At 40.4% G+C, this 20,587-nt stretch overlaps 1 protein-coding gene across 4 annotated transcripts in view; it reads right to left on the bottom strand.

Annotated features, from left to right (window-relative positions):
* tll1 (tolloid-like 1) overlaps window positions 1-20,587 on the bottom strand; it is a 351,180-nt gene that overhangs the window by 100,824 nt on the left and 229,769 nt on the right. For all 4 annotated transcript variants that reach the window (XM_051929770.1, XM_051929768.1, XM_028804997.2 and 1 more), the window contains 2 exons: window positions 18,698-18,822; window positions 8,206-8,321 (listed from right to left, as the gene is read on the bottom strand). In XM_051929770.1, coding sequence (XP_051785730.1) covers window positions 8,206-8,321; window positions 18,698-18,822 — 241 coding nt within the window. The remainder of the gene's footprint in view (window positions 1-8,205; window positions 8,322-18,697; window positions 18,823-20,587) is intronic.

Below are 20,587 nucleotides of genomic sequence, written 5' to 3'. Positions count from 1 at the left end.
CATTCTTTTCATTCAGCACTGCCACATCATGACAGCGACTTTCACATACGATCTTTAATTCCTGATTACCCACTATGCCGAGAGGGGTTATTTCAGGAAGGAGATCTTTTTACAGTGCTCTCTTAATCAACTGTAAAGCTGATTGCTTACTGAGTACTAGACTGAGCTTCAATCACAAAGGCAGGGTCATGTGACTTTTAATCAAAAGTTTTAAACAGGAGACAGAGAAAAGGCAGTTGTTTTCAACTGTCATCTTCCCTTAGGAGGAGTTTACAGGTAAGTCATCTCAAGCAATATCATGAAAACCCCACTGATAAGAATGCGTGAATTACTGCCATTTAAAAAGCAAAGGGGAGGGCAGCGCTCATTTCTTTGGTTATCAGAATATGGCAGTCATCAAAAAGAAGAGTGTTCTGCAACACTGCAGAATTCTGGAGCCGGAGGACAGGGCAGGCTGCAGTTCAAGGGGACAGGATGGCCTGGTCTCCCTGGAGAGGACAATCAATGGATATGTGTCAGCAAGATTCACAGTTATTGACTATGTAAGCACATTTCTGCAGTGTCACTGAAGGCTGAATGCAAATAATGCATTTGATTGGCTTGGACTTGAACCGCAGAGGGTCAAAAAAAAAAAAAACACACACATTTTTTTTTCTTTAACTTCTTGTCCATGCCGCAGTACTCAGAGCCAAGATGGACGCTAGAAAGTGATTGATGCAATGGCTTTCTGTAATGAAAAAAAAAGAAAAATCTTGGATTGGAGAAAAGGCTATTTGACAATTTTTTGGGTTGCTGAAACCTTATGTTTCACAATTGGATTGCATAGTCTGAATCGTTGCTGCTCCTGCTCTTACTACATCAGCCCATTTTACCTTTCATAATGCTTTTCTGAAGTAGGCTAACATTGGAATATCAAGAAAGATACACTTACTGCTTAATTCTTAGCAGACAGACTCTCAGACCCTGATCACTTAACAATCTCATTATCGGCAGAGTAAAAAATCCAAACCGTACCTAACGAATTGTGTTCGTGTCCCACTGCCATACACTAACACAACCTCCACTATGGCAGTGCTTTAACATGGCGAGGTGGTTTACGTGATCAATGATCCCCTGAGTGATGTCTTCACTAGGTGGAGGGGTGGGTCTGAGGCTAGGGATCTGCACTGTGTGGGATATCATCCCGGCTAATACCCCCAGGCCACCAGATGGGGCCCTCCCTGCAGCATTGAGGTGCCCCGAATTCCAGCAGGGCCTCATGGACATTGGAGTTTTACTGCACAGCCCTGATGGATACCATGGGGACCGCAAGGGGACGCTGCAGGGAGGCCCAAGGATTGCTATGTGCACTATAACCCGGAAGTACGTCCTAGTCACAGGGACAGAGGAAATGACGTGCTTCTGGGATGAAGAAAAAGGAGAAGTTTTTACCTGACCCGGAAGTGATAAGAGAGTCACGTGGACTGAGGGACAGAAACACTTCCGGGTCAACAAGTATAAAAGGACTGTGGGAAATCCCAGCATTGAGCTGAGCTGGGTGGAAGGGTGGCAACGCGTCTGGTAGAGTGGAGGATTGTTGGATTATTGATTATTGTAGTATTGGTTATTGCATATGAGCATTGTGGAGAGGAGGGTGCTTTGTGCACATTATAGTCTAAATAAAAATTATATTTGGACTTTTATCTGGTGTCTGGTGTGGTGTCCGAGGGTTCAAGGGAGCAATAGCGCCCCTATTTGTCACAACTGGCAATCAGAAGGTTGCCGGTTCGAATCCCGTAAAATGCCAAAAGGGACTCTGCTCTGTTGGGCTTTTGAGCAAGGCCCTTAACCTGCAATTGCTAAGTGCTTTAAGTAGTGAGAAAAGCGCTATATAAATGCAAAGAACTATTATTCAGGAGTTGTGTACTCCTGATAGGGTCACCCATGGTGGCAAGGTCAGAGGTGAGGTCCTGAGTAAGACTGACTCAACCACCACCCCAGCCCGATCCCACCATGGGTCCATCCAAAGTGGTCCAGACTCTTGCCATACCTTACACTTGGCTTGCTATGTGGATTCCTGACAGGAAGTGAAGGGGTGTGATTGAGGATTGCGCACTCTTAACTACTACCGATATGAACAATTTCTTTGTGCAGGCTTTTCCTTCTATCTTTTTTGTGCCATCGTCAGATTGACAGACAGCCATGACAACACTAAGGCACGCTGTGACACTGCCAGTAATAGTAATTAACTCTTTGAGGGCTGAATATTTTTTTCAGGCAACTCACTTTTCTGAGAAACATGCAAAGCAAAGGTTTGACGTGTAAATCAACGTAAAACGTCTGTTGCTGTGGCTGCTATCAGCTCCTGTTCAGGGTCTCTGGTGGCTGTGTAGGGGCAGCTCAATGGCTGGTAGAAATCCATGGCGGGCTGGCTGTCTTCATATAGCAGTGTGACGCAATCTGGTTTTTACCTCTTATCACCGGTATCACCAGGCGAACGTTGCCGTAGGCACATCAGCTACACAAGCGTGTTCAGCACCACGATCAGCTGAAGCCGGTTCCTTACTTTCATTTTCAATCTCTTTCTTCAGACCACTTGCATCAAAATCAGTGTCCGACAAGTCAGAGTCTGATTCGGCGATATTACGCAAAATGTCATCCATGCAGAATTTTACTTTGTGCATTCACTTTGGTCTCTCACCAGACGTCGATGCCATTTTAGAGGTTGTTTGCTCTTCACTACTCACGCATGTACAGGTAATCAAGGTCAAATCAGCAAAGCTAACTTTCCTTCTAGCAAAGAGAGCCAAACTAAAACAAAGCAGCAAGTTTTACGGGTGATTACCGTCCTCTAGCGCTGAATTTCAACAAAAAAGTCGACATCTGCCTTGAAAGAGTTAAGATAACTCAAAGGTAATCTGTGATGCTGCCTGCCTGCAGACCATGGAGGCTCTTTGCCTATGGAGCATCATGTAGTTCATAACCAAGGATGGACTAGGGCAAGTGCGGAGACGACAACAGGTTTTAGTGCAAAAATACAAACAGTGCAACAAACAGCACAACATTCTTCAATAAATAAATAAATATCTCCATAAAAATAGTGCTCAAAGTGGTGAATCCAATAAATAGTTCAAATCTAAAGTCAAAAGAAAGTAATTTCTTCCTAGCAAAGATTCTCATGGGGGAATCTTGGTTCTCTTCTGCTCTCTCTGTATTGCTCAGCAGAGTTGACACACATTAGAATGGGACCACCTCAGCCCATCACCTCCATGTGTGTCCACGAATAGCATAGACGTGAGCTACAAAACTGCAACAGCTGTGGCACAATGCAAAAGGAGAAATGGCTTGATCAAAGTAAATGACAGACTACTAGAAACAACTGAACCGTGAACTCTCCAGTACAAGCTGCTTTTGGGCAAAGAGCGTTTTGCTGTTGTCAATATAAGAGTTTGTGTTAAAGGTGGTGGTCTTGTAGCTCAAGTCTATGCTATTCGTTAAGCCATTTCTAAAGCTTTTGTTGCCTATTATCAGAAATATGTTGATGAAGCCTCAAAGGGGGATTTTTGGAAAATAAAAAGTCATGTATTAGCACAAATAGACATAAAACTAATTAAGAGCTTCTATTAGCATTAAAATCTTGCGTCTCTGACTTTGTCTCCCAACCACTTCTATTAGCATTAAAACTTAGTATGAATTACGTAGATACAGTATGCTAAGTAAATAGTTAAATAAAGGCATATGCCATATTTCTTTTTTAGTTAAAGCTCAGAGCAACACCACCAATACAGTAATCCTTCACTATATCGTGCTTCGACTTTCGCGGCTTCACTCTATCGTGGATTTTATATGTAAGCATATCTAAATATATAACGCGGATTTTTCGCTGCTTCGTGGGATTCTGTGGACAATGGGGCTTTTTACTTCTGATACATGATTCCTCAGTTGGTTTGGCCAGTTGATTTCATACAAGGGATGCTAGTGGCGGATGGCTGAGAAGCTACCCAATCAGAGCATGCAGTTAAGTTCCTGTGTGCTGATTGGCTCAGCGACAGAGCACAGAATTCAATTCTGCTGCGTTAACCAGGAAGTCTCATCTCGCTCATTCAGCATCAACGTGCTCCTGCTACTGCTTCAGGGGCTGTGCCCAAGCGGCAACGGAAGATGTTAACGATTTCCGAAAAGGTAAAAGTTTTGGATATGTTGAAGGAAGGGAACAGCTACACCGCTGCAGGACACCATTACGGAATCAATGAGTCCACGATTCTTTTTATTTAAAAAGGAGGAAAAGAATATAAGATCTACGGCCGCAGTGTCCTTTAACCAGTGCGCAAAACGAGTTGTAAGTGGATGTAATAAGGCAGTAGTCCGGATGGAATCTGCTTTAGGGATCTGGATTGAAGACTGCCAGAAGAAGAACAACGGCGGTGCTACACAATCGCCTGAAGAGGCTCCTTTAGAAGAGCTGTAACGCTCTCCTCTGTTGTGCAGTAAAATTAAACTCATCGTTATCGGACAAGTCGCCGTGTCATTGTTGGTGAGTAATATAATTAATTTTCTACGTACAGTACTTATTACATGTACATAGTTTAGTATCACTGTACACACATTTTACTGTAAACAATTTTTCTTGCATTGTACGTATTTATTGCTGGTGGCCTGCCTGTCGTAATGGCTGTAACATATGTGATATCGGAGACGCTCGATATCTTTAAAATAATATTTAGGTTTTACTGTATATAAACAGTGTGTTTACATACATAATTTCAATTAATCTTACCTAATATCTAAGAGGATACAAAGGGTTTATGCTGTATAATTGTGCGGGAAATGTTTATAAGAGTGTGGGAGAGTTTATAAGGGCTTAAAATATATAAAAATAACCATATGAACATATGGTTTTTACTTTGCGGATTTTCACCTTTCGCGGGGGATTCTGGAACGCAACCCCCGCGATCGAGGAGGGATTACTGTATTGAGTAACTCAGAAAGACAGAGCAGGAAGAGAATGACTTACAGAAACTACCCGAGGATACAGAAGAGGGAACAGGGGGAACACCTGTTGTTTGAAGGTCGGCTAAGAAACAAGGGAAGCAGAAAATGGTACTGAATGATGAGATGCAGAAAATATTGTTGGCCAAGAAAGGGTGGCATCCTATGACAGTATCACGTTTAAAAGTCCCTGAACTCTTCTGTATGATTCAATCTACTGTCATTGTTTGACACCTTTTAACAGTGAAACACCTTGACTCAATAATTTAGAGCATCATCCACATATCTTTGGCCATAATGTGATAGATTTATCTTTAGGGATGTGAAAGGAAAACCTATGCAGGAAAAAGTGAACATACAAATTCCAAATTCCGGACAATAAACACGGGATTCATACCCAGGATGCTGGATCCTTGAAGCATCAGCATTGACCCCTGGGCCACCATGCCAGCCAGTAATAATGACTGCAAATAAATTAACCAGAGTTAAATGAGAATTTGTGTTATTATGCAAAAACAACTTGCCTTTATCCACAATAATAAAAGATTTCATGGCCACAAGAAGGACTTGTAAGAACTTGGTGCTTGTGTTGCTCGTGTATTGACCTGTCTGCCTGTTAAACCACTGCATGAATCCGATGGCCCTGACGGAGGAGGACTATGCATTAGGATTACTGTTCCTCATCAGAGCCGCACTTCGAGACCTCTGCTTATTGACCCAGTTGTTCCAGTATTGACATGCCCACCTAATTAGTGCCTTTAGGCTGTTGCCAATCGTAAAGCTGTTAACTGTGAACTTACTGAGCATAAATTTCACTTCAGGAAAGCATTCTGAAGGCAGCTGAATTTGCCTTTTTTATGTACAGAACAAATCAAGCTGCAACAATGTAAAACGTACAAGTGTTTATTTTTTTATTATCGAGAAGCTTAAGCTGTAGTTATGGTTAGCCATCAGCATTTGCTTTCTTTAAAACAGACAGATGAATACACTGTTGGTATAAGTTAAAATACTTAAATACACATGTCCTTATGTTATTCACAAAGCTGGATAAAACACACATTTGAAAGTTTATTTAATATGGCCAGCTGCAGGGTCTGACATGCTTATGTTCCAACAGTTGCCTATTAATATTTACAGATCTAAAACTATGGAATATTTCTTTCCAAGCACACCTGGCCCATTTCCCCAAAGACTGGATACATTTGCATGTTTGTTAAAAACTCTGACGCTTGTGTTGACTCTTGCCTATGATTGTATCGTTATAAAGTGTCATTAGGGGTATGGTGAAGGCGGTGTAGAACATCTGCAAGATTGTATAAGGTGTTGATGGCATAAGAGAAACACACTGGTTATGGCAACAGAAATTACCATATCACTGTGACAACATGGGCATTGACAGGGGTTGGTATACCATATGTGTATGTGTAGACCCAAAATCCATTGCCACATCAGCTTCTTATGGAAATAAATGTGATTTGGGCAGAATCAGGTTCTTTTCTCCTACTGCACTAGAAGACAAGTAGCCCAGAAGTTGTCAGACTAGGAGAAGAAAATCAAAAGTGGCAACATCTACAAACTGATATAAGGCACATGGTTCACTTAGGTGGATTATGGAACAGTGCTGCTCTGGAGGCTTGGTCTTTTTAAATCCTTGTCACATTATGAGACATTTCTAGTGATTTTTCAGTGATATCCTCCCTTTACGCAATCTTAGCTAGTGAAGGCCAGTAGCATAATGTACTGCACAATGTTACATCAGCCCCGGCATACAAAAGGCTCATGAGTGCCAGCGACCGCAAGGAGTGTGGGGGGGGGAGAAGTTTGGTTTTTGTGTTGGTGTCCCTGGAGCATCAGATGATCACCCTGCAAGTTCTTCCCAAGTATGTGATACCAACCCAGGCCAAAAGGGGGTGCTGCCACTAACTGTCTTGTCCTTTTCTTATTCCACAGTACACAGAAACTGCCCAATGAGGGCAACTGACTCCGCCACTTCTGGTCTCTGGGCTATAAGAACTCGAACACCCAGAAGGAGGTGTCACTTCTCTCCAGGGCGACCAGAGCTAAGGAGCTCCTGGAGTTTTCAGATAGCAGACAAGAAAGCCTGATTAATATCAGTCACTTTATTCCCATGGGAGTAGTTTTACATACTTTTATGCCATCAAGTGTTTGTTTTTGTTTGGCTGGGTTGGCACCCCAACAATTCATTTTTGTTTGTGCCTGTTATTCCCTCGGACAACCACAATGCTTATATGAAGTTTGGATGAGCAAACGTAACAAACTCAAACCTGGTTAATCCCACTTAGGGTTGTGGGGAATGAAGCCTACCTTGGCAGCACTAAGCAGGAGGCTGAAATCAGTTTTAGAAAAGGAACCTGTCTATTGCAGGAACCATTCTTGCACACACTTATACAGGGCCAGGTTGAAATCACTAGTTAACCCTAACCGGCACACCTTTGGAAATAGTGGAGGAAAACCCATGCAGACACCTGGAGTACGCACAAATGCCAAATCGACAACATATTGTAGAACTCACACCCAGGATGGCAATGCCACCCAAAAACATATTTATTTAGTTCTTATGATTCAATCACCTCTGTTTTATTGAAGTATATACTGTACATGGTAAGAAATAGAAGTAGATAACCTCCCAAATACTACAGAAACTACTAAGGAGATACACTTTATCACAAACAAGAATTCTGTAGTAACTGGCAAAAAGGCTTGATCTTCAGTTCAATGTTGCATTCTCACAATGGATTCAAACTGTAGAAGGTGAAGTTATGTCACAATAAGATATTTTAGCAGAGGACGTTTCGTAGTATGAAGCTGTAAAACATGCACTCTAAAGGATTAATTGGTGAACAAAGGCCGGCAACGATATTCTGAGCTCTGCTCCCTGTGGTGATAAGGCACAGCTGACCTGAAATGCATGAAGCTCGACAGAACAGAGAGCCTGACTTATCTGAAACACTCACTCACATTGCAACTGAAATTTTGTGCTTAGAAACTTTATACTTGAAAAGTTGTTTAGATAATCATTATTCATCAAAAGTAAACAAATTTGCTAAGAGTCCCTAAAAGTACCCAAATATCTTCATTTAAATGCACCCCAGCTAAGAGCAAACAGAGCTTAAACATCAAATAAAAGATTTTCAATTGGACAACACGGCTACTTGAAGGCACTTTTTATTCCCTAATAAGTACCTGTAGTCATCACAAAGGAAGACGTACGATTACCTTTTCTCCAGGGGTAACAGATATTCTCCAAACACAGTGTGTATAGGACGGGTATCCATTGGGAAATCCAGGGGAAGAGAAATTGCCAGTAGACTCCTGCAACGTTTCTCCACAAGCTGCAAAATACAATTCACGGTTCAGTTTGGAATAAGGCTTGTGACCTGAAGTCTTCTCTTAGATAGATAGATAGATAGATAGATAGATAGATAGATAGATAGATAGATAGATAGATAGATAGATAGATAGATAGATAGATAGATAGATAGATAGATAGATAGATAGATAGATAGATAGATAGATAGATAGATAGACTTTTTTTGTCCCCAGTCTAGAATCACTCCAGAGTTAAATCCTTTAAACAACATTTTCAATTCTGCTCTTTCGTAATGTAAGCACTTTACCACGTTTTCTTTCCATTCATTAATGCTCATCTACCTTTCAGGTATTGGACTTTGAATTAAGTGCACTTTGCATCTGAAGTCCTTTACGGTTTCTACTTAATGCTGCTAGCCTTTAGATAACTCTACACAGGAGGTGAGATGCAGCGAGTCACTTGACTGTCAGCCGAGGTCTCGAGACAGTTCTGCACCTGTCGACAGGTCAAACAAGGACTAAAGTTTACAGCACGGCTGGGAAATTCCAGTCACTTGGGGCCAACAGACCTTCAGGTCCTCATTCCACCCAAGCTGGCAATTATCTTAATTGGCTCAAGTCTTTGATTAGTTGGACACATCTGACCCGTCTGCAAGCCCCCAGATGTATAATCATTAGTGCACCATTTTAAGAAGGAGGTTGCTTCGGTCCTTAGCTTGTCAGCACTGTAGAAAAAAACTGAAATAACCCCAACTGCACTAAAAGTCAGATTGTATTATTAAAAAGTTTAAGCTGGATGGAGAAAAGTCTTGATAAAGAAGCCTTTACAGGGTATTTAGTTAATAATAATTGTTTCAATTACCATTGCTTTTTTACAACAACTGGTTATTGAAAATAACTGTACAATTTGCATCTTCACTATAAAATATTTAGCATAATTTAATGGTTATCCAGTAACTAGCAGCTGAGAAACCAATCATTTAGCTTTCAAAAAATTTAAGAAGCACAGACCCCTGCAATAATATTATAATATTTTGCAAACATTCATTGTTTTAATACAGCATTATTTTGTGTACCACTTATCCATAAAACATTCAAGCACACTGAAGCAATTAATCGATACTAACAGCTAGCTAAAACACAGCTTAAATGTAAATATTCTGTAAATGCATTTATATGTTAACTACATATAGTCCATTTATAAAAATGTTAAAATATACTTAATTGAATGTATTTTTGCAGGATTTTTTTATTATCATGTTTGTCACTACAACGTCACTAACAGCGAGGGCTTCTCTGAGGAGCAGTGGGTACAAAGGGAAGTCAACGCTCTTTAGGTCGTCTGTCCATTGTCAGCTGAAATTGTAAAATGACTTTTCTAAGCTTTATGTAAAATGACAAAATCGATGAACATATTACAATACAGCATTTATATGGGATACATACTGCACATCACATAGATCATATATATATATATATATTTCTTTGTCAGAAACTGATGTAATCATTTGCTTTCAAAATGACATTGAATCAAACAGGCTATGGATGTCAAAATCAGATCACAGAGAGCCACACTGGCTGTAGGTTTTTATTCTAGTCAATTGCTGAAAGAACAAACCTTTTACCTAAAAAGGAATAATTCATCCCAAAAAATATCATTTTTCTAAAATATTTTACCTAACCCATGTAGTTTGCAGTGGTAGCTGAGATAAATTTATTAATCTCATGTTTTCATGGAGAATGTAGATAACAAACTTTCTGAAAGAATGGATGTCTATGGAAACCTGTTTCTCTTTTAATATATTTTATTGAAATGGATACTTTATGATGGACACACAGGTGCAAATGAGAGAAAATGAGCTAGCTGATTTCTTTGAATGCAGCATAAATATGAACGGAAAAGGCAAATAATATACCAGGTGCTACAGGAGGAGGAAAAAGGTGGGAGCATGCGCTGATAGTTGCTACAGTTATGCAATAAATCACAAGGCCAGTGGCGTTACTATAGGGTGGCGCAAGGAAATTTTGGAACTAGGTGTTGGCAACCCTGGGGCGTCAGCGGTTGTTTGGGACCAATGCGACCTCGTTTAGAACCCCTTGACGTTAGTTATAATGGAGCAGTGCGCAGGTACGCAACGAGAAACCCTTTTATAGAACAGTGATAGCGTGACTGCTGTGCAAAGGGAATTTCGGCGTCATTACCAATTAGGACGTCATGATCGTGTCCCGTCTGCTCATGCGATTACAACATGGGTGCGTAATCTCAAAGAAACAGGTTCAGCCTTAAAAAAGAAGTTCCTGGGACGGAGCCACTTTGCATACTGCCCAACAAACGATGGCAGCTATTTTACGATTGTTTGGAAGGTGCAACATTTTGTGCAACGGTGACATTCCATGGCCTCCGAGATCCCCAAATCTCACTGTGTAGCGTGTGGCCGGGGCTCTTGCCTTGGCCGTGGGACGCCTCCACGCTGAGAAGACCGGGGGAGCAAGTGGGGCCAGAGCGTTACCTCCCCCGGGACGCTAGATGGCAACCACCCTGGGTTTCAGCAGTGCCTCGGACTCCTGCAGAGCTGCATGGGAGTTGGAGTGTGGTGCAGCCCTGTTGGGATTCACAGGGGGTGCTGCAGCAGGAGCTGCTGAGCCCTGATGGGCAGTTTTTCAGCCATACCTGGAAGTGCTGCCGGAAATGAGTAATCAAGCACCTGGAGCACTTCTGGGTGCGTTATAAAAGGAGCCAGCAGCCACTACTTGGGGAGCCAGAGTCGGGAGGAGGAGCGACGAAGCTTGACCCGACGAGTGAAGGTGGAGAAAGAAAAAGAGAAGAGATATATCATATTGTGCTGTGCTTGTGCTGGGACTGTGTTATACTTGTGGGGAACGGGGAAGACGTTTCCCACAAGGGAAAAAGAGAAAAAAAAAACCTGTGTCCCACACGTGTCTGTGTTGGGTTCAGCTGGCGGTGCCAGCCTGGTGGACCACACACTGTTTGTGATTTTTTTTCTGTGGGGACATCTTAAAAGCCAAGTGTACCGTACATGTCCTGCAACCAACTAAAATGGAGGATTGAAGAGGAAATCGTTGGCATTCCTCTTGACATGTTACATCGAGCAATGCAGAATTTCCACAACAGGCTGTCAGAATGAGTATGGAGCAACGGACAACACCTTCATGATGTTTTCTTCAAAACATAAAATGAATATTGAATGAATATTGATTACCATCATTAATTGCATATCCTGTACAACACATTTCATCATTAAATGTATTTTGTAATGCGTTTATTCATTCATTGAACGTCAATTAAAAATTTCCCATTTCCCTATGCCACCCTGTATCTGTTCAAGGGCATTTTTCACTGATGCATGCATGCCCAGTGTAGGCAAACATCTACATTTGCATTGTCGGCTGTTTTGGTTTCTTCACCATACATATGATAACGTGGCTGTTGCTGGAGATTGTTTTCACTTAAAAACACTGTTTTTAAATGGAAACACAGCAGTGTGGACATAGTCTAAGATTCAGAACAATTGTTTCATTTTTCCTTTATCAGCAGTTAAACAATAAAAGGGTGCGAAGCGAGACAGCAGATAACCGACTAACTAGTTTTTTTCTTATTTGAACCTGTGGGTCCATTTCAGTAAAATATTTTAAACGAGAAAAGTGAATATCTGAGATATGTCATCCAAAAATATCTGGATGTTGCTCTCAAAATAAAAAAATAAAAAACACAATTCCACAGATTTGGAAATGTTACTGTTCTAATTCTTACATCTAAAGCAAGCCATAGAATTAAATATCTTAACATTACTTAAGAAAGTGGTTGGAGACAAAAATAATAGCCCATCAGGAACAGATATGAGACCCTTGATTTAGCTGGTGTGAAGCATGGGCATCACCCTCCGGGCTCATCTTAGGTATATTTAATACCACTCTAGGATAGGTAGGGCCAGTGGCGCTAATTATATCATTATGTCCTCTTCCATTCCTTCTACAGTGCTGAGCAGACGCCCAGTGAGGGCAGCTGACTCCGCCCCTTCCAGTCCCCAGCCTATAAATGACAGGGCCGCCCAGAGTAGGCAGCACATTGTGATCTGAGTGCACTACAGAATGCTTGTGACGTTCGGCACCCTAACTGGCTCTCTATTTTGCTTATTTTGATTGACTTTTCATGCCAGGGAATGCTTGTTTTGTTCTCTGCCTGCCTGGATTCAAAAGGGACGACCAGGTTGGTGACCCAACATTTATCATTTTGGACTTGTAGTTCCTTACTTGGCCAGACTGGTCATCTGTTGGCTGTGTTTCATTATTGTTTGAGTTCTGGTTAAGGGAAAATGAAACAAGCGTTGTGAATCTTTTGAAGCAAGTCAATTAAAGTGAAAGATGAAGAAGTCTGCAACATTAGTTGTTAACTGTTTATGAACCCTATAGCCAGTGTGGCCCAGCAGGATCTGAGTTCGACACCCCAAAAATAAAATCATTGATGGGCACAGAAGTGCATTTACAAGTTAACATTTCATTTTCACAAGAGCGATCAGCCTGGCACTTGTAGTTTAAACTGTCAATCACTTTTCCACCTCCCGGGAGACTGATTAATATTTTTTTCCCACCCACTGCGCATCACCTGCTGCCATTTTTCCCTCACTTAATGACAGCTTCAATTAAATCACCGCTTAGAAACTGCAGAGCTTTAACTCAACAAGTTATTACACCTGATACATATTTGACCTAGACCTGGCTGAGCTGGACCTAAACCTTCAAATGTAATGAGAAGGAAAAATGTCTGCCAATTACTGGTAATAAAAGGCAATTAGAGAATCATCTTAATCTCTGCGTATTAAGGCTGATGGGAAATTCTTCACAAACATAGAAAAAGGTGACAAGTCCCTATATTCAAAGGCAAAAAATAATCCTTAAGGAAGAACTGCCTTGCTAGACTGATTTATTAATTCTGACAAGTTCTGTGAAGCGAGAAGCAGAGGCTCACGAGGGAAACAAAGTAATGACACTTAATCTGGAAACTATTTCTTAAGTCGGTCATAGAAATAACAACTTTTATGTTTATCTACTCTCAGGTGAAATAACAGAACAAAACAGGACTTGTAGTTTTTCAGCTGACAACAAATACATATTGGAAGTAAGAACATCAAAGTTTGGTCTTGCAGTGTATAGCTCCATTTGAAAATTGCATATGGAAAAACTTTTTGTACTTAAAATGAAAGATTAAAAATATGTTTTCTTTCAACTTTTACAAATTTTATTTTTTTTCATTTTGGAAAAGGTTAAATGCACTACGGCAAGAAACATGATTCAAAATTTGTTAAGTAAAAATTAGCCAGGAAGTTGTGAAGGTGTGATTAAATTCAGTTTCGGTAGGTTGCCATCTTTTGGTTTTTGGTCCAGTCATGTATAACACATTACTACAAGCAGTTAATTCCACCCGGGGGGGTAAACGTTAATATTTAACATTATACATAGTTATTGTCTGTTTTTTCACCTGTATTATTATCATTCTTTAATTTAATATTATTTATTGTATCAGTATGCTGCTGCTGAAGAATGTGAATTTCCCATTGGGATTAATAAAGTATCTATCTATCTATCTATCTATCTATCTATCTATCTATCTATCTATCTATCTATCTATCTATCTATCTATCTATCTATCTATCTATCTATCTATCTATCTATCATATAGTGCCTTATCTATCAATTATATAGTGCCCTATCTATCTATCTATCTATCTATCTATCTATCTATCTATCTATCTATCTATCTATCTATCTATCTATCTATCTATCTATCTATCTATCTATCTATCTATCTATCTATCTATCTATCTAATGATGAAAAACACTTAAATCTTTATGAAAGTGTTTTACTGTTAAATTACAGAAAGCTTTTCACCTCACAACATGAGTTGAGGTTTAATACAGACATGCCTGTGAAGGCGACTCTGATTATTCTGTCACTTTCTGACCTGAGGTACGATGGCTGGTGCCTGTCTCAGCAGCAATAATTACAAGGCAGAAATAAAACCTGGCTATGGCACTAATTCATTGTGGTGCGGACACACACGCAGTGATACGAGTCACACTGAACAAACCTGCAGGAATTTGTGAACTGGTTATGTAGGGAGATTCACTTGAAAGAAGCCCCAAATATTCTGTTGTAACTCCCATTAGGATGAAGCAATCTGAACCAAAAAAATACGATCTATACATTGACTTATGTGTAATCGATTGCATTACATGTGATGCTGGAAGTGGTTTCCATTTTCTGCCAGACACATTTCAACACGGCGCTCCATGTTCCTGAACATATTGGGAAGTGTCTTGGGGGGAATAGCAGCAATTTCACGTAGGATGTTTTCCTTCAAATCTTCCACAGTGTGAAGCTTATTCCGATAGACTTTTCCTTTGAGCATATCACAAACAAAGAAGTCTGGTGGTGCCAGATCCAGCAATCGTGGTGGCCAAAGCCCCTTTGAAATTACCCTGTTGTCAAAAAAGGAGTCAATTTCTGCCCTGCTCCTTGCCAATGTGTAACATGTTGCTCCATCTTGCTGGAAGTAACCTTCTGTTAACTCACAAATATCCAGTTGATTCTGACATCGCTTAAATGAATTGGTGACCCAATAGGTTTGCAACATGAAGATGCGCTGCTCAATACTGTACACCACCATCTTGATGAGAAGTCGAGTGACTGAGTGAAGGGGTATGGGCGGTATGCACCCAGAAGTTGCAGATGGAGGTTAAACGCTGTGTCGGCTGTCTGGTGCCTACCTCACCGCTCCGATGCAGGAGTATCCTGGCTTGTTTGAAGCTCCATGTACTGAGGAGCACATTGCACGTTGTTTCGTTCAGATTGCTTCATCCTAGCGAGACTTATTACAGAATATTCAGGGCCTCTTTCGCGTGAATCTCCCTGCAGAAGTGTACAACTGCTCAATGATGGTTCCGACCTTTGTGGTGGAGGAACAACTAGATGAACACTTAAAAGGTCAAAAAAGGTGCTCGGGTTCTCAAAAATATCCATGTTGAGTTTCAGCGGACACTGTTAGGGTTCACACTGTTGAGGATGGTAAACACAGTGCTGCTTGTCATTTACGTGTAAATGCTCAGAGTGTGACTGAGAACTCTTTGGAACGTGTTGCAAATCTTTCAGGATGATTGCAAGACCAGAAGACTTAGGAATCAGTTAGCATGGTTGAGAACCAGTCTGTTCATGTTGAAAAGGGTAAATTTATTGTTAATCCTAATTTATCATGTAAAGTGTGTGGCTCTCGAGAACATGGTACAGCAGCCCATTATAAACTGGGTGCGCCCTCAGTTCTGTGAGGGTATCCAAATGCTGAGTCCCTTTTTGTATTTTATGTTACAGCCAGAGAACTAAACAAATAGGAGAGGAGGACAAATGATTGTGTGGCTTCTGTCATACATCTTAAAAAAAAAAAAAAGTGAATCAAAACGCAGAGGGGTGCCTGAGACAGAAGTAACGGCGTTACATGAGATGGAAAAGAATTAAAATAGTGAATAGCAAGCTCCTAACTTGCAGGTAGTAGCAGTGGTAGAATTGTTTTGTGAAATTCTTACTTGCATGTCTAACTAACATACAGCACATCGTCATTCTCTGGCACCATGTTAGAAAAGAATACATTAAAATATATAATTCTAATTTATTTAAAAGAAAACACAAATCAGCATGTCTCAGATTGTAGTAGGAATGCCAGAATGCTCAGAGGACACACCAATCAGACATGATGAGAATGTACAAAATTCAAACAGGCACTTCCTAGGCAGGGATTTAAACCCAGAACTTGGAATCTGTGATCTGCTGCTGTGCCATCAGATATAATCACTAGTGAGGAGCGAACCCCGCTCGACTCATTTTGCCTCGAGTTCAGCAACATCACAGAAATGTTTCCCAAACTTCACCAAACAAAATGAATTGCAATAAAAGGGGAAGAAGGAACAGAATTAGTTGTGCGTGGATTATAATGGGGCAAATGTCTTTTAAGTGTCCCTGGGGGCTAGGGAAAAGTGTGCCAACTATATTGGACTGATTGTGAATTTCCCCTTGGGATTAATAAAGTATCTATCTATCTATCTATCTATCTATCTATCTATCTATCTATCTATCTATCTATCTATCTATCTATCTATCTATCTATCTATCTATCTATCTATCTATCTATCTATCTATCTATCTATCTATCTATCTATCTATCTATCTATTATTGTAGTCAAATACACTGAAAAGAGTGTAACATTGATGTTGTTCATTGAACGTAAATTTTCTCTTTCAAGCAATTTAAGATTAGTCATTTAGTGTTGTAGCTTGAAATATTTGGTTTCAGATCTCAATCAAAGTAAAAAAAATTGTTTGCTCCAGAGTAAGTTATGGTAGAGGGAATAAACATAAAAATCCTATTTCAGTTAAGCTAATATTTTAGGTTGTTCGTGTGCTGTGTGAGAGGGGCCATTTGTATATTCTTCCGGTAGAACTTTCCAGCGTGCTGGCTTTCCAACTGCCAAAAAAGAAGAACACTTTCCCGAGTGGAGTAGACGTGGCTATAGAGGTCTGGTCATTTTCAGCAGGAGACTTTTATAACGGAAGATTTCTGGTAATTAACCTTGTTTCTCAACTGTTAATTTTAAGTATAAGAACTCGTAATAAAACATACTTTCAAGAAAGCTATAGAAACATTTAATAACTTTTTGTTGTATATTTAAGACTTACACTGCAAAATGCTTGTGTATTTCCACTAGATTTTTAAATTAATGTAAAAAGTACAGCATTGGAATGTGTTATGTTCATAATATTTCTAATAGCATAAAAACTGGTTACGACCAATAAAACATTTCAAATTGTAACAACTTAAAAAATTGATTTACTTCAGTATAAAACAAGTGAATTATACCCAATCACTCTAAATGATTTGCCTCAAATTAAAAATTGTGGGTTCAATAAGATAAAAAGAATTATATTGGTTCAGATTGAAAATATAAAGTGTGAATCATTACCTTAATTATTTTAAGTTGAATGGAGGTTATAATTTTTTCAGTGTATGTGATCTGGACTGTAAGGTAGCAGTGCTAACCACTGCATCACCACACCTCAAATAACAAAAAACGCAGGCGGAACGAATACCACAAACAAAATGCAACAAACAGCCACAAATGAGCAATACATAAATAAGAAATGTGGACCATTGCACTCACAGAGTTCCAATCTTGGGGCACATATTAGCCGAGTGACAAACCGACAGTGAGGATCATTATTATTCTATTGTTTGAAGTCGCGGCTTTTTTGAAAGAAAGACTTCACTCCAGTGTGTTAATAGAGACTTATAAATTAATGAAAAATTAAACCTGAAGTCATTGTTTGATAAAAATCACGATTGTCTGTTTTCTGTACATTTCTAGAGCACTTACTCTACAAATCATTTAAATTTTATTTTGTATTTTCAATTACACATCTTCCTAGCTAATACATGGTTAGCAGTAGAATAAATAAATAAATAAATAAATATGTACATTTCCCATATGGGTGACAAAAAGGTCACAATTTATTTATTTATTTTTTTTACCTTGAATGTTCTTTCTTGCAGTGTCTACACTAATGAGACCTCGTTAGAGTGACGACAAACTGACTGAAACTGAAATCAAAGGTAACATTTGACATTTTCTTTTCTGGGGAGAATCTGACTAATATTAGCTGAAGGCAGATGACTGTCACATTGCTGTGCTTTGCTACTAAGTGCTGTGGGGAAGGTCGATCATGAAGGATGCAGTATATGTTCTGCACAAGAACAATGCAGTTCATAACTTCACAAGGTCTTAAATAATTCAAATAGAGATGGAGAATGATAAGTTCACGTGTTACAGCTAGTAATTAACTCATAACAAACTTTATATACGTATAATTAAGCCTCTATCCTATTCCATTTAGTTTTGAACATAAAATCTTCTTTATGTAGTCAGGCTCTTGCTGTACAAAACAGAATTTTCATCCTGAAACAGACATCTAGTATTACAAGATGGATCATTTCTAGCAGGACTATTTTGTTCTACATTATTAATTTAACCAATCCCACTATTTTACAACTATTACACTTTTCAGTCTTATGTGTAATGTTAAGTGGAGTATCTTATACTTTTATTTTTGATGTTTGTTTTCAGATCCACTTAATTCAGTTCAGTGTGGCAAGGGGCAGGAGTCTGTTCTGATAGCACTGGATCACAGCACAGCAAGGCCAATTTAGAGTCACCACGTAATCATCTAGAAAACTGCAATTGCTGAACGGCATTTGTAAATCATATTATCTCTTCAGTCATGTTTATTATTTATTTATTTATTAGCCAGCTATTATTTTGCACATTCACATGGCAATACCTGGACATCTATACAGCTTCCTTGCCTGTGCAATGTCTCCTTTACTTAATCTTGTTCTCTGGCCGATGGCAGGACGTGTGCCGCTTTCATCACGCGAAGGAAGAATGGTATCCAGAAACACACCCCTAGGATACAAAAAAAAAAAAGATACATGAGGTGTTAAAAGAGCTTGCAAGCTAACATTAGACTTAACCACAGAATTATTCTCCTTGAAGCTATGAAGTGTAAAGAAGAAAACATAAACAGAAAATTGCCTTTTGAAGACTGAAATGACAGTAAGTAGCAGGCTGACAGTGTTTGATTTCACACATTATGTCAGGTCAGGTCAGGTTGGAAAGCATGCATTGGTACATGGTGTTGCCGCATCCACCACACCATGAAACAGCTGGGGATCCCAGCTGACAACCCCCCAGGCAGACATGTGGTCCAGTCCCACCCTCTGGAAATGACCATCTATCTGCTTCTGCTAGGTGTTACATCAGCGTCCCCTTGGCCTGGTCCAGTCACTCGAAGTCCCTGTGAGCTGGATTACCCTTGGGGCAAACGCACCACATGGTCGTAGTGCCATAAATGAAACTCCCTCACAATGCAGGTAATGTGCCTCATTCGAGTCTCCATGAGCAATCGCTCGTTTGACACAAAGTCAAACCAGCGGTACCCAAGAAGTCACAGTACCAAATGAGTCCAGTCTTCATCTCAGGACAATGGATAGCGTCCATGTCTCGCAACCATGCAGCAAGACAGGAAGCACAAAGGACTCTAAAGACTTGGATCTTCATCCTTTGAAGAAGGTGCCTGAGTTGCCTCGAAAGCTTGCATATTGTAATCTTTTTAGTTAGCCAATAAAAGGTGTCATTTTGCTTGGCTTTTCTCTACATTCATAATGGCTAACACGGTACAACACCCTAGTACTACATCCTTTTGTAGAGATTTCAGGAGCACCACACACCCCTTCCCAGCGACCTCATGATCCACATAGGAAGAGTCCCCAGAGACATGAATGTCACTTCACAGGTAAGTAAATGTCTTGATGAGGTCAACATTCCCTCTGCAGACAGACACACTGTTGATGGTTGTGCCAAAGAGGTCATTAAAGGTCTGGATCCTAGTTTTTATTAGGACGCTCACAAGCCCAGACACTCAGACTCCTCACTCAGTCTCTCGAGAGTCCCGATCAGAGCCTCCATTGATTCTATGAAGATCACAGCATTGTCAGCAAAGTCAAGATCAGTGAATCTATTTTCACCAACAGATGCCCCACAGCTGCTGGACCCCACAACTCTGCCCAACACCCAGTCCATGCAAGCACTGAATAGAGTAGGAGGCAAGAACACACTGCTGACCAACCATAGGATCAATTTGGAAAAATGCCAAGGTTCTGCCTCCACCCTACACAGTATTCACAGTACGTGTACAGGTCGGCCACGATATTCAGCAACTTCGGGGGGATCCCGTGAAGTCTCTGGATGTCCCACAGGACAGCACGATCATCTGAGCTGAATGCGTTATGAAAATCAACAAAGGATGCAAAGAAACTTGCATTTGCACTCGATGAGAACCCTCAGTGCCAGGATGTTGTCGGTGGTAGACTTCTTCGGCATAAAACCAGACTGTCGCTGGTAGGTGAGCAAGTGATCACAGATCCTATTAAGGATGACCCTAGTAAGGACCTTACCAGGCACCAATGCCACCCTTCCCTTTCCAGATAAGGATGAGAAGTCCCATTTTCAGTTGGGGGTGATGCCCAACTTTTGCAGTGCCAGGAGTACATCCTTATCACCAGCCTGGAGAGGTTCACCCCAGATGTCACAGATCCCTGCAGCCTTTCCTACCCTACTCTGCTTTGCACTGCTGTCTCATACCACAAAGAAACCTGATTTGACTCCAGCC

Source organism: Erpetoichthys calabaricus, chromosome 7 (genome assembly GCF_900747795.2).
Source record: "Erpetoichthys calabaricus chromosome 7, fErpCal1.3, whole genome shotgun sequence".
NCBI classification, from domain to species: Eukaryota; Metazoa; Chordata; class Cladistia; order Polypteriformes; family Polypteridae; genus Erpetoichthys; species Erpetoichthys calabaricus.
The sequence above is the reverse complement of the archived record's forward strand: the minus strand, read 5'-3'. Positions and strand labels throughout refer to the sequence as shown.